This window comes from Hippocampus bargibanti, linkage group LG17, assembly GCF_051943395.1.
Source record: "Hippocampus bargibanti isolate YZ-2025 linkage group LG17, ASM5194339v1, whole genome shotgun sequence".
NCBI lineage: Eukaryota > Metazoa > Chordata > Actinopteri > Syngnathiformes > Syngnathidae > Hippocampus > Hippocampus bargibanti.
In genome coordinates, this window is record NC_142750.1 from 8,984,178 (window position 1) to 8,999,582 (window position 15,405).

Below are 15,405 nucleotides of genomic sequence, written 5' to 3' on the forward strand. Positions count from 1 at the left end.
ATATATATATATATGTGACGGGTGTCACAACAGTGACTGTCTTCATCTCCACGATGCTGCTGTATTAATGAAGACGAGACGCGTGGATGTGTCTTTTTATTTCTTTTATTTCTGCAACACAGTATGGCAGAAGGGATGGGTGAAGTCGCATGGGTTTCGTCTTGTGATTAACCTGAATCTCCTCGAGATTGTTCTGCAATGCAAAACATTCTAGATAACAAAACAGAATTAACAACGTGTGATCGTATAGTGGTTATTTACAGAAAAAGAGAATACAACACAAGTTCAGTTATTTACAAGATGTCCCTGAACGCATCATGGGCGGAGACTCGGCAGAACACGCGGTGCGCTTGTAATGGCTGGCGTACAGTTCAACCAGCCACGGACACTCACGGGGAAATGAAACACGACACAAGAAACTAAATATTGTTCAATAAAAACGAAATGAAACAATTATTACCTGCAACACAGTATGGCAGAAGGGATGGGTGAAGTCGCATGGGTTTCGTCTTGTGATTAACTGAGCAATAGAAAAGCACTATGAAGCACATGCGCTCCAAAGTTCCACTCGACAAAACGTGAAGTAAATAATGACACAAAAAGTAATCTGGACTCGAAATGAATAAGGGAACTAATTAGATAACACTAGACAGTACAAAAGGGGAAACAAAATAAGATATTGTCATGAAAATGCGCGTTAATCGAGACCAACAGAAAATTGCGACTCACCCTGAATCTCCTCGAGATTGTTCTGGAAACTATGGGCGGGACATAGTGCCACACTGTGCGCCGTTGCGTCACTTCCTTCATAATTTAATAATCTAAGCGCACAACTCCGTTACATACACCCCCCTTAAATTATGCAGAAGTGAGGCAACATACACACGGAAGACAACAGAAAGACCAACAGGCACAATAGACAAGGTTATCGGGCAAGGATGTACAAGAATGCTGTCTAATTATGTCACTCATCTGACCAACTACGTCAGGTGACTGGAGTAAGGGATCTGTCGCCGGTGTGTCAGGGTCTGTGTGCTCGTCGGAGATGCACTGTACTGGGTCTGGGAAGGAACTCTGTCCCCACTAACATAAGTGGCCTCAGCTCGCACCTGCCCATTCCCCTCTGTACAAACTACATCACCCTGCATAGCACTACATAACTGTGACAGACTGGAGAAAGGTATCTGTTGCTGGTGTATCAGTTGTCTGTGCGCTCGTCGTAGATGCACTGCACTGGGTCTGGGAAGGAACTCTGTCCCCACTAACATAAGTGGCCTCAGATTGAACCTGCCCATTCCCCTCTGTACAAACTACACCACTCTGGATTGCACTACACAACTGTAACACGGTTGGGAAGCCTCTACCTCTACCAACACACTCATTCAAAGGTGTGCTACTTGTTACATGTAAGGAGCTCATTCTTAGACTTAACACACGAAAACACGTACATGAAAAAAAAAAACACACTAATTGCAAAACAGCAGGTCAGACAATTAACACACTACATGTATTTTCAAAACGGGGGTCGACACACCGTCCACCGAGTGATGGGACTGCACAGCGTCTTCATTGTGCAGCATCGCGGTCCCGGTCCGAAGTGGAGAGTCACTTGTGGTCCGGGTCACGGCACCAATGTGACGGGTGTCACAACAGTGACTGTCTTCATCTCCACGATGCTGCTGTATTAATGAAGACGAGACGCGTGGATGTGTCTTTTTATTTCTTTTATTTCTGCAACACAGTATGGCAGAAGGGATGGGTGAAGTCGCATGGGTTTCGTCTTGTGATTAACCTGAATCTCCTCGAGATTGTTCTGCAATGCAAAACATTCTAGATAACAAAACAGAATTAACAACGTGTGATCGTATAGTGGTTATTTACAGAAAAAGAGAATACAACACAAGTTCAGTTATTTACAAGATGTCCCTGAACGCATCATGGGCGGAGACTCGGCAGAACACGCGGTGCGCTTGTAATGGCTGGCGTACAGTTCAACCAGCCACGGACACTCACGGGGAAATGAAACACGACACAAGAAACTAAATATTGTTCAATAAAAACGAAATGAAACAATTATTACCTGCAACACAGTATGGCAGAAGGGATGGGTGAAGTCGCATGGGTTTCGTCTTGTGATTAACTGAGCAATAGAAAAGCACTATGAAGCACATGCGCTCCAAAGTTCCACTCGACAAAACGTGAAGTAAATAATGACACAAAAAGTAATCTGGACTCGAAATGAATAAGGGAACTAATTAGATAACACTAGACAGTACAAAAGGGGAAACAAAATAAGATATTGTCATGAAAATGCGCGTTAATCGAGACCAACAGAAAATTGCGACTCACCCTGAATCTCCTCGAGATTGTTCTGGAAACTATGGGCGGGACATAGTGCCACACTGTGCGCCGTTGCGTCACTTCCTTCATAATTTAATAATCTAAGCGCACAACTCCGTTACATATATACGTATATATATATATATATATATATATATATATATATATATATATATATATATATATATATATATATATATATATATATATATATATATATATATATATACGTATATATATCATATGTATATAAGACACTTATATACGTACATTTTGTGTTTATTTGGCTATTCACAAGTGACTTTGCAATATTGCGCAATTGACTTATGACGAATCAGTGGTTGCGCATCATTTGCGCATAAAGCTTAGCCTCAATTGTTTAAAGTGACTTCTACAATCTATATACTTCTACAACACCCTGTGTTTTATATGTATATTTCTATATCCATTATTGAATTTCGAAAAAAAATACTACAGAACGTTTTTCTCTTTCGTTAGCGCCGTCTGCGTCGGAGCTTGCGCATCTATTTGCGCAGAAACCCAAGCCAATTGCTCACTCGCCAACCAACAGGACGCAGCTGCGCCTCCCACACCCCTCTCTCTACCTGATGTTTTTTACACCTCTTTCCTACTCCGCTCACTGGTTCCAAAATTTAGCGAGCTCTTTTGGAGCATGTCTGCCATCCAGGCTCTGGAGCAATGGTGCCGTTCTCAGTGTGACGGCTACCAGGACGTAAACATCACCAACATGACTACGTCGTTCCGGAGCGGATTGGCCTTCTGTGCGCTCATCCACAAACACAGACCCGACCTCATGTAAGTACTGGAAACTTGTTACAAGATTTGATTTGCTATTCAAATATTTCTATCGCAAATTTATTGTTTTGGTTGATGACATGACTGACACCTACTTTTGTATCATTTTGGTATCTCTGGTTAATTCTGTAACTTTTGCCATCTCGTAGAAGACCGTTTAATTGTTCTGCTTATAACTATTGGTCGCAAATTGTTATCAATCAATAATTTCTGGACCACTTGGACATTTTTCTGCGGCACACCATACATGCCGTGTTTCTCACGGTTATAAAAAAAAAAAGAACTGTGAGGCAAAATGATGCTTCTGTATGTATTTGTTTTGTGTTGTACAGAGATTACAACTCTCTCCGCGTGGAGGACGTGTTTGGCAACAACAAGCTGGTGAGATGTCATCTGGTTCGGCCCTTTAAAACTTGTGATGTCACGCCTCCGGCAATGTGCACCCGCTAGATAAAGGCAACTGGAAGGAGCTTCTTTAGTCCCAAGAGACCCTTTTATTGAATTTGGGGGCTGCGACAAGCCCAAACCTCAAGAATGTAGTACCCTAAGATATATGCATAAAAAAGCTCACTCGGTCGTGCCATTGGGGGAAAAAAATCAACATGTAATTGATGGCATATAAAATTCCTCAGACCAATCCTCCAAAATGAACATGACAAAAGCCGTTTTTGCTGCCATGTCTTGTCAATGACTGACAACCTCGCGGAAGTTGACCAAGCTGCACCTCTGCTACCGTTTGCAGAACTCCCATCGTATCCTCCAGGTAAAGGAAACCTGAGTATGGTAACGGACGCCATTGTATATTTCATGACAGGGTCGCCTTTCCTGCACTGTTGTTAGATAAGAAACAATTTGGACAAAAGCAACACTTGTCACAATCAGACTTCGTATTTAAAAATCATGTCCAAGTTGCTTTCCGTTGTATCCCTAAGGAAGTGAGCCGTCAAGCTCTATTTAAAGTCGATTGTATTGTCGGATTGGTGAGTCAAGCTTCCTGACTGTCAGTGTTTTGCTTTTGAAGGCTTTCCGGGTGGCCGAGGAGGCGTTGGGGATTCCAGCTCTGTTAGATGCAGAGGACATGGTGGCTTTAAGGATCCCTGACAGACTCAGCATTCTCACATATGTTTCGCAGTACTACAACTACTTCAAAGCACGACCGCACAGTGAGAATTTTTAATTGCATCCTCATATTCTATTTTTTTAAATCCTAAATACAATATTTGGTTTGTTTGTTTTTTGTCAGTGTCAAAAATAAGCTAAAGACACGTAAAGCAAATTTAACTTAAATTTTGACCAGTGTATTTAAATATTATGGTAAAAGCTATTTTTTTATATTTTTATTTGTATGCCTTTGTTGTTGTGTGTACATATTTATCCAAACTGCATCAAAATTATTTTCTTACATTTCGGTAGGAGTGAAATCCAAGGACTCCCCCTCAGAGAAGAAAAATCTCCCACCGGATCCCAAAGCCTCACCAACCAAAACCGCTGTCAAGAATCAAGCTCCTCCCCCTGTTCACCGCCATACATCTCCCAATTTGGTCAAAGCTGCCACTCAGGTAGGCAGTTACGTCGTTGGGTACACCTTGAACGTCTCCTCCGGTTGTAATTGTGATGTTTGCTTTCCAGAAGTTGGACACCAGCAAAAGCGGATCTTTCAACAGCAAATGTGTGGCTTGCAAGTGTCACGTTCACCTGGTCCAACGACACTTTGTGGACGGCAAACTATTTCACAGGAAATGTTTCATGTAAGAAACTTTAAAAATACCTCAACAAATAAATTGATAAATAGATACAGTATAGTAAGGAATTTTTAGTCTGAATAAAACGGCCATGTATAGTAAGTCATTTTCAGCCCAAAGAAACGACCATTTATAGTAAAGCGTTTTTAGCGCGACCAAAACAACCATGTATAATAAGACGTTTTAGCATGAAAAAACGACCATGTAATAAGGCATTTTTTTGCCCAAAAAATACAACCATGTATCGTAAGGTGTTAAAAAAAAAACGACCATGTGCAAAAAAAAACTACCATGTGTCATAAGGTGTTTTTAGCCTGACAAACACAACCATGTAAAATCAGGCGGTTTTAGCCTGAAAAAATGACCATGTATGTAGTAAGGCATTTTTAGCCAAAAAAATACAACCATAGATGTAGCATACATTAAGGTTAAAGGGCAAGTCAAGTAAAAAAAAAATTGTGACCATATGTTAAATGCGGCCTCGCTAGTCTAAACAGAGCATTCCAATGAATATTGCTTTTACCATTACAGATGTTGCGAGTGTTCGGGCACCCTCCACGCAGGAAGCTACAAACCCGGAAAGAATCCCGACACTTTTGTTTGCCGCGTACACCCCGATAAGACTTCAAAACCTCCCGCCGAGGCTTGGCTCAAGCCGGCGTCCAACTTGTTAGAAAGCATCATCAGCATTCAACCGACACCGTCTTCCAAATCCGTCCGTCCTGTCCCCTCGATTCAATGCTGGAGCACATCGGCGCAGAAGACTCAAGCGGCCCGACAGAACTTTCTCCAAGCAGCGCCCACCCCGGCGCCACAATGGCCGCACATGAATGCAAGCAAAGCGGGGAAGAAAATAGCTGAGCAAAACTGCAACAATAACAACAAACGGCGGTTCACGATTCGCTCAGCAGAGAGACGGTACACATTGATTCCTTACCCTTTTATCTCCATTCCCAACTTGAACTCATTTACTGCAAAAATGTGTCCACTCCAGTGCCAGGGTTTTGTCATTGTAACTCGAATTCCAGGACCCACAGAATATTGAGTTCTAGGACTACATAAACATTCAATGTAGTATAAGGAATCTTAGACTCTCTTCTTTCATCAGGAAAAAAGTGATTTCCTAAATTATATGGGTCTGAAGTTATATGAGCTTGAAATGAGGGTGCCTGTTCAAAATACATTGCAATACATACATATGGGTGTATATAGCGCTTTAACAACAGCTGAAGTTGGAACAAAGTGCTAATATGGAAAAAAAGAGAAATACCGCCCCTTTGTGGAAGGGAAAAACATTGCCAGAGGTCTAGGATGCGCTTTATCGGCACCCAAGGAAGAAAAAACAAAACCTGAACTAATTTGGGAATGGCGCTCTGTCATATTTTAGATTCACAAATACATTTGTGAATGGCAGCCATGTCTGGACAGTAGGGATATATATAGGGCCTAAACTACCAGTAAGACTTTAGTTTGCTGACGAAGTTTCTTGGATAAGAAGCGAAACGTCCGACACCTTCAAAGAAGTACAGATGATGGCTGAAGAAACCTTTTCATCGATTCTTAACACTCTTAATCCTGAATGTCACTCTGCAGCTTTGGAGCAGAGCCCGGTCCAGGTGAAATTTTCAATCCACCAAAAGATGCCTGCAGCATAAGACCGGCGAGGAATTTTCACCCCGAGGTCATCAAATGTGACAACACAAGGCCGACGGCTGCCACAGGTAAGCAAATTCATAAAAAAAAAATGTTTTTGAGTCATACACCTAACTTGACCCCTCATCAGTCAAGTAGCGACCTCTCCCCTACTTACGAACATTCGAGTTACAAACAACGGTACATACGAACATTTTTGTAGTAACATATGTAGTGTTCTCTCCAGTTGTACATGTACATATCTTTATCGAGCATATATTTTATCAAATGTTTATTTTTCAGTACAAACCAATACAGGTTACTTATACAAGACTTAAACATACTTATATAAACCTTAGAGGACAACCGACGTCTCTGGACAAGTTGTATCCATAATTTGTAAAATGGCTTCAAATGACTTCTACTGAGCATATTTTACAATGGTTCCACCGCATATAGCTTTATTTTACGTTTTAAGACTTGTGCTGAATATTCCGGTAGTCTTGTTTTTGAGTTGATGACGAGTCCATAAAAAAGGACACATTGTAGCAGTCCTTCCATCACGTCAATGCTTGTTTGGTCTGAAAACGTCGTGTTACGCCAGAAGAGGGCGTCCAAGCTCCATATAAGGAATGTATCAACCAGTGGAAACGCAATACACTGTCATGTCTACAAGAGGTCGCCATTTTCTGCCTATTTCCTGGGATGCTACATTGCAGTCCAGATGCCTCAAAATGACACGGAATAAATTATTTAATCAATTACAAACATGTACGCTTTCCTCTTCAGAACTATTTGAATCATATTCATAACTGGATGTGTAACAAGAAAGCTTATTCTTCGAATCTGAAGCCATTGTTTTGATTCTCCAGCAATGCAAGACATCTTGGAGTGACGTCACGAACTGGGGGTGGGACTTTCTGAAAATGCCCAATTCGCAGCTCAATTTTTTGCAGATTATGGAGACTAAGTCACTTTTATTGGTGTTTTGCATTTGACTAAGAATATCATACTGCGTGTTTTGGGTATTTTAGATGCTATAAAACGTTTTTCTGATGTCAGTTAGGAAACAAAAAAGTGACGTCGGTTGTCCTTTAAATATACTTGTATAAGCCTTAAACATACATTTCATACAAAATATAGAACTCTAGCAACTTACGAACAAATTCACCTTACAAGTGACAGTTTGAAATGCATCTCGTTCGTCAGTTGGGGAGTTTCTGTAAGTGCAAAACAGATGGTTTTATGATGTAAAAAAAAGGCTGAATGCATATATCAAAGATAAACTATATGATACAGTAAAGTCTCGTTATATCGATATTCTCGGCAGTCGGAAAAAATATGGATATAACCGGACTATCGATATATCCGATCCTGCGGCATGTAAATTTTCTCCTTGCGTTCATAGAAATAGTATCGTAATAAGCAGTACTATCGATATAACGAGACTTTACTGTATTAACAAAACCCCAAACAAGTACATTTTATAATCCGTTATCCAGATTTAACATTTTCATGCACCTTATGACCTCATAAGCTGTCCACTGTAGTACCCGCTGTCTCTGAAAAAGGTAATCATATCTGTCTAGTTAAAATAATATAATATAATCGTATGTAATGAAATGTTCAAACACCCAAAGAACGAGGCCTCCACTCGACTAGCGTGTCCCCATTTTGCCGCCAGATCCTCCCAAGCCGAAATGTGTGCAAACCCCAGCAGAGCCGCCAAGGTAAAGCCTATCAATATCACTAAGGGTCTTATTAGAACCGCCACTTTTGATCTTGTCTAATCTCACTCGCATCTCTAAACCGCTACCACCCCGCCTCACCTTCCAACTCCCCCATCTTATCGCCCTCTTAACCGCAAATTTCCCCCCCCATCCCTCCCCTCCGCTAATCACTCCAGTGTGCCGTTTATCTCGCACTGTTGCTTCTTACCACTTTCAAATGAGAAAGTGAGGCCTCTCTGTCCGCTTCTATTGCGCAGCAAGGCCACGGAATCTGCCATAAACAAACACCAGCATAATTTTAAGTCCACGTCGTTCTCCGGCATCGCGAGCGCTACTTCGAAGGGCCTCCCCACGACTCCAGTGGCTCACCCGCATCCTGTTTTTTTTCCACCGGCGGTTTACGTGCATCTTGGTGAGTTTGTCTTACAGTTGAGAATGATACATTGTTGATAATATTAAAAAAATATATATTCGAATCTTCCCCCAAAGGAACATTCCAGCCTTTTAGATTACATTAGATTAGATGAGCCTTTATTTGTCTCACAGTGCAAAAAAAACAAAAAATAAAGGAGCTGCTCTGAAGGCAGCCACAAGTCAAAAATAAATAAATCAATAAACTAACAAAGAATGTGACACAACACAAAAGACAATCTGAAGCACTTTCTACATCCTCTTTGTTGTATCAAGCAGTTCTAGATGAAAGAGGACAGGATGAAAGCCTCCTTTTCACCAGTGGATCAGGGACGTCATGGTGGAATGTGCACGTCTGCTACAAGCAAAGTTTTGAAAGCAAAAACGAAGCTGTAGCATCCATAGAGGAAAAGAGATTGTCTCACATCTCCTGTCCCACATAAATCCGCTTCAATTCCAAGCCGCGACACAAAAACAAGGAAAAAAAACAAGGCCTGTGAGAGCACTTGCTGACGTCTGCCTACTCGGGCGCCACCTTGGACTTCTTTATTTGTTTGTGCGAGAAATCTGGTGAAAATTGAAGTGAGCGCACACCAATAAGACGTAAAGCTCACCGTCCTTATTGCAGACAATCCTCCAGGTAGACCCTCAGCTGTCAAATCCTCCGCCAGATGTCCAGCTGCGGAATCCATTAGCTCGCCGACCTCAAAGGGAGACGTCCCATCAGGTACGCTGCGTCACTTTGAAACACACGCGCTTTAATCGGCGCCGTTGTTGTGTGTGATTTACGGCGTTTGGCAGAAACCACATCAGGTGGAGACGGATGTGACAAAAGCTGCCGTCTAAATCCCATTTCATCTACCTCTTAGGCGCTAAAAAGGGAAAGTATTTGTCACCCGCCCACGCCTCCAGCAAAGAAATGAGGTCACCCTCCGTAAGTTCCCTCCATTATGTCTCTTAAAGGACAACCGATGTCTCCAGACAAGTTGTGTCCATAATTTGTAAAATACCCATGTCCTTTAAGAGATTAACTGTGAAAATGTGACTGCTTTTTGCATTTAACTTATCAAATCAGTCTTTTTATTCATTTTATTATGAAAGGACTTGAATGGGCTTTATTTTATATCAGTCTTATCACATCCCGACGAGGCGGATTGAGAGCGAGATGGACGACATCGAGACCAACCTGGCGTTGCTGGAGAAGGAAGGGGTGGAGCTGGAGAGGAAGCTTCGCCGCTGTGAGGAAGGTGCGCTGTCATCTCCTCCTCCCTATTGCTTCCCGGTGTTGTTGAAGGCCCACATTGAACACGTTAAATGATAATCGAGCTTTGTTGGAGGATAAACAAAAAAAATCATTCAAGAGCACCTCTTGTATGGTTAAAAAGCCAACAAAAAGGAGTTTCCCAGGTTGATGTGAAATTAGGTGGACATCAATTAAAGTCTAACATTTCTTTTAACCGTGGCTGATATTTAGCCTTCAATCTTTCCGAGTTATGTCGACATTGATGGAGCGGAATACGTTTTTGGTGCATTCTAGACGGTGATGGCGATCTCCTGATGGACCCGCTGATGGTCGACTGGTTCAAAGTTATCCGAAAGAAACAAATGTTCATCAGGAAAGAGTCTGAACTTGTCTACACGTGAGTTTCAGATTATTTAGTTATTTATTTATTTATTTTTTTTTATCTATATGTTTGTATGTTTGGTAATGTGTTGTTTATATTTCATTTATTAATTTGTGTATTTATTTACTTGTCTATTTTTGTATTTATTGGTTTATTTATTTACTTGTATATTTATGTTTTTGTTTATTTGTTTATTTGTGTATTTATTTTATTTATGTGTTTTTATCTATATTTTATTTATTAATTTGTGTATTTATGTATTATTCATTTATTTAACACTTTATTTATTTGTGTATTTATTACTTCATTTTTTAAATGTGTTTGTGTTTTTGTTTATTTGTGTATTTATTTATTTTATTTGTGTGTTTATTCATTTAATTTATTTGTTCATTTGTTTATGTTTTGTTGTTGTTTGATTGTTTATTGGTTTGCTTATTTGTTTATTTATTATTTTATGTACTTGTATATTTATTTATTTATTTATTCATTTATTTATTTATGTGTTTATTCATTATTTTATTTGTTTAGTTATGTATTTATTTGATTTGTTTGTTTGTTAATTTATTTATTTATTTTTGCTTTGTGTCGTGAGCTGAAATTGAAAGCATGAATCAACATGAATCAGATAATTTGCCTTAGGCAGAGATGTTCTGTGACATTTCAGAGCGAGGACTCAGGAACTGGAACGGCAACAGCTGAACGTCGAGAGGGAACTCCGCGGGCTACTGGAGAAACCGGGTAAGACTTGACGTGACGCTACGACATTTGCGCTTTGTGAGCCGACTTTCTTCGTGATAGATGGCGTCAAGTCGGCCGAGGAGCGAGTGCAAGAGAAGATGCTGTTGCACAATCTGATGGAGATCGTGAACGGCAGGAACGCCATCGTAGAGGTCCTGGATGACGACCGCATCAGGTGAGGAGGGATGAGGGTTGTGTTATGAGAGACCAACAAAAATGCTGTATTCCAACAGGGTTTTGTACTTTCGTAAAATACGTCCCTGCATTTGTTGAACTTGCTATTTTTTTGCATTCGACTTCATAAATGAAGACATTGTTTTCCAGCATTATAAAAATGTTTCATGAAAGTAATTTTTTGGTGCTCATTTTCAGGGAATTGGTGGAGGACGAGCAGCTGAACGCCATGATGGAAAATTTGGGTACATGTCTACTTTTTGATGCAATCTTGAAATGTTATTTTTGAATGTATTTGATGGGCCATTTTTTGTTTTGTTTTTGTGTGTTGTTTCTTTATTTTTGCGGTCCATAGGAGTAAAGAAAAGCAAACCTAAAAGGAAATCCTCTGTTTCAAAACTGTTTGGTCGAAGAAGTAAGCGACAAGTGAAATAATTTTCCCAATGTTTAAAAAAAATTGAAGTCATCGTGTCCATAGAGCGGGATAGACTGTTTCGAACAGCTTAACCAAATTCATCATGGCGTCAACTACGGGTTGATCTGTCATGGAACCAATAAATCGTTAACCCACAGATACTTGTTATCACATGTAGATATGCTAGCAGTTATGCTAGGTATTGCCACATATTTTTGCGGTTGATGATATGATGGTCTCATGTCAGAGAAAATCAGGTAGTTTATAGCTATGCTTGCTATTTTAGCCAGTCATGGCAGCAGTGATCTATGCTAGCAACTACGCATCGATGGTTACATGCGTACCTGTCAATGTATACTTTTTTCCCGTATTTTATGATTTTTTTATCATTTCAAATGATGTATGGCATACTAAAACATCTATACCTGAAAAAAAAAATAATTGTAAACCGATTTTACAAAGACCATTTTGGCTCAAATTCAGTTCGTCTCAACTGCTGGTAGCCAAGGACAATGCTTCCGGCGATCGCTACTATTGCCACGTCAAACCGGCAAAAGTAATCCTCAATCACATATTTTTTTTAAATTGTTGCGTACGGTCGGATTGATAAAATCATAACCTGCACATGTGCGCTAAACTCTCTGCATTTCTGCTTGTGTTAGCATTTTTTTATCATTTCAAATAATGTACGGCGGACTACAACTTATATACAGGAATTCTAATCATTTATAAGGGCAGCTATTAGCCAAGATTGGCAGGTATGTACGGTACATGTCAGAAACAATCACATTCAATATCCTTAAAAAAACATTCCACTTTAGCACTTGAGATTGATGTTTTTTTTTCCAAGCAAGTAGCATAGGAAAGATCACAACCCACACTGCAGGATAATCTCTCAGGATAATTATCCTAAAACATTCCATATTTGTGCCTTTTCTGACTGATTGGAAGTGTCATAAAAAATGCTAAAATTAGCCCAGATGACACGCATCTGGCAGGATTACTGGGACAATGCAGCTTTGTAAAAACTTAGACCTCGCTTGAGGTCTAGACTCTATTGGTGCTCTTGTTTGTGTTCTTTTTTTTGGACTGAAATGTAAAAGACATCCAATTTTGGAAGCCATATTGTTGTGTTGATTATTCACACATTACTAGTTTGCTGTCACTTCCTCATATGCACACACACCTACTCGACGTACTATATTTATTCTTTCACGTTTATCTTTTGATAATAGCTTGTCACTCTGCGCTACCTGAATGAGTCATTAATCTTTTAAACACACCCCAAAAATAAATATATAAATAAATAAAATGCATAAATAAAACACAACCAATCAGTTGGCACGAGGTCAAAAGTAGGTTGTGGGCTGTCGAAATCAGTCCTGTTGCATTATGTGCATATTAGACACACATTTGTAATCCTTCCACAGTCTCCCAGACAAATTGAAATGATTTCATTAATAATTTCAATAATGGATTTTAACAAATTTTCTGTAACGACATTAGTGGGAGAAGAAGACAGAGGGAGGGGCAGTGGGGACGCAATGGGGGTGTTTTGTTAATTAAGTAAACCACACGTGTTGAGCAGCCTCCATTTTGTACTGTAGGTGGCAGCCTGGCTATGCTCTATCACACACACTCTTCATAGACATGCGCGGCGCGCACACACACACAGCCACCACTTGCAAAATCCAATTTGGCACACTTACAGACAGTTAATTTCTTTGCTAATTTTATAAATGCTGCGGTGAAAGAAAAAAAAAAGAGAAAAAGTTTGAGCCGTACTGAAGCAGTAGCGCTATGTGAAAGAGGATTAGCTGCAGCGCTAGCTTATGGCGGCCAAGGCTTATAAACTATAGTGCGGCCTTATCACACCTTTGACGTGCTTTGATTGAACATTACTCTGGACTAATATCTGCGTGCTAATTGTCCAGCACCTGACTGTGCGTCCTCTTCACTTTTTCACATTTTTAGCTTGGGAAGGAAAGGCGCGCTGTAGCAACTTTAAACTCTGGTGTCCAATAAAGCCTTTGAAGATTAGCCCGTGTATGCATGTGTATGAGGTGGAATTATGGCGCAAAAGCTGAAGAGCATTCACATATATGCGGCTCATACAGGCGAATTATTCTACACCTCTCCTTTAATGTATTTATTTTTTACTCCGCCCACTTTTTCTGGCCTCCCCATTTCTCCGCCAATTTTAAACCTTTCAAATTTGATCAGATTCAAAACCATGCTGGAATTGAGTAACAATTTTCTACATTTCTTGACAATTCCTGCTTTTCCCCATAATTCCGCATTTTCCACACCAAAAAAAAGGCAGTCAATTTAATCATTTAGCATTGCAAATTGAAATTATTGGAACATAACATTGTGAGCTATTTTCAACACTATGAAATCCTGATATTCACATTCCACACTTTACACTAACCATTGCACCAATGTAACCATTATTTTACTTTGTGACATTCCCTTTCCACATTTGTTGACCAAAGCATTCCTTTCATCACTTAGCTGCTGTGAAATATAAATTTCTCCACTGCGAGACTAATAAAGGCAAATCCATCCATTTCAAATTAGAGTCAACATTCCACAATTCAAATAATTGTACGGCATTTCGGTGCAGTGTTAGATTTTCAGCTTTCCCATGCAATTTCTCCCCAAATTCCAGTCTGTAGTTTCTCTTTTAACTAATTCACTGCCAGGTGATGTACAAAAATGTGTCCACTCCAGTACCAGGGTTTTTGTCGTTTTCACCCAAATGCCAGGATCCACAGAATATTGAGTTTTTGAACTACCTAAACATTCAATAAATACAGTGTTAGAAACCTTAGTCTCTCTTGTTTCATGAGAAAAAGAGTTCATTCCTTAGTTATATGGGTCTGGAGTTATCTGAGCTTGAAATGGGGGTGGCTGTACAAAATACAATACATACATATAGCGCTTTAACAGCTGAAGCTGGAACAAAGCGCTAACATGGACAAAGCCTGCCTCCTTGTGAAAATGAAAAAAAAACATTGCCAGGAGCAATGGCCACCACTTTATCGGCACCCCGCGCAATAAAAACCAAAACCGGAACAAATTTGCAAATAATTCTAATCATAATACATTACATTTTAAGCGGCTTTCAAAGCTCTCAAGGACACTTTACAGTCACAGACAAGCATAGGTACGAGAATAAATAAAATACAATAACATAGAATGCAATGAAAAAATACAATTATAAATATAAACATGACAGAGAGCTACACAGAAAATGCAATTTTAAATAGGTGATAGTTGATTCTATATTTGACCGGGAGCCAGTGGAGCTCTTGGAGGACGGGCGTGATGTGGTGAAAGGATGAGTTTCTGGTGATGGTCCGGGCTGAAGAATTCTGGACGAGTTGAAGTTTGTCGAGAAGTTTCTGAGGGACACCAAAGAGAAGTGAATTTGCTATAGTCAATCCGGGAGGTGACAAGACTATGAACGACGATAGCAGTGGTGTGAGGAGTGAGAGATGGGCCAAGACGATTGATATTGCGTAGGTGGAAGTACGCAGACCGAGTTATTTATATGGGAGTGGAAAAATAGTGTGCTGTCAAGAATGACATGACACCTAGACTTTTCACCTGATGGGAGGGAGAAACAGTCGAATTGTCAATAGTGAGAGAGAAACTGTTAGCCTTGCTCAAGGTGGATTTGGGACCAATGAGGAGAATTTCCGTTTTTTTCGCCATTCGGTTTGAGGAAGTTATGGGTAAACCAGGATTTAATTTCAGAGAGGCAGAGTGAAAGGGAA

General features: G+C 40.1%; 1 protein-coding gene and 1 long non-coding RNA gene across 8 annotated transcripts; one reads left to right on the forward strand and one right to left on the reverse strand.

Moving 5' to 3' along the window:
• Window positions 1-82: 82 nt before the first annotated feature.
• LOC148885573 (uncharacterized) lies at window positions 83-2,458 on the reverse strand. Its single transcript, XR_016118053.1, has 2 exons — window positions 461-2,458; window positions 83-193 (listed from the first exon to the last, which is right to left on the reverse strand). It is a non-coding gene; the product is annotated as an uncharacterized LOC148885573 (long non-coding RNA).
• Window positions 2,459-2,911: 453 nt separating this feature from the next.
• On the forward strand, window positions 2,912-13,433 carry micall2a (mical-like 2a). Of its 7 annotated transcripts, XM_089018928.1 has the most exons (18): window positions 2,912-3,156; window positions 3,489-3,538; window positions 3,830-3,939; window positions 4,178-4,319; window positions 4,570-4,715; window positions 4,786-4,904; window positions 5,430-5,816; window positions 6,492-6,619; window positions 8,215-8,260; window positions 8,518-8,672; window positions 9,300-9,398; window positions 9,541-9,605; window positions 9,801-9,918; window positions 10,209-10,311; window positions 10,961-11,034; window positions 11,095-11,209; window positions 11,407-11,453; window positions 11,564-13,433. In XM_089018928.1, the coding sequence occupies exons 1-18, from the start codon at window positions 3,014-3,016 to the stop codon at window positions 11,641-11,643; spliced, it is 2,127 nt and encodes a 708-aa protein (XP_088875054.1). In that variant the 5' UTR covers window positions 2,912-3,013; the 3' UTR covers window positions 11,644-13,433. The 7 variants fall into 7 exon arrangements, with proteins under 7 accessions (XP_088875054.1, XP_088875048.1, XP_088875051.1 ...); XM_089018922.1 differs by lacking the exon at window positions 3,830-3,939 and having other exon boundaries at window positions 3,489-3,537; XM_089018925.1 differs by lacking the exon at window positions 3,830-3,939 and having other exon boundaries at window positions 3,489-3,537; window positions 9,825-9,918.
• Window positions 13,434-15,405: the final 1,972 nt, after the last annotated feature.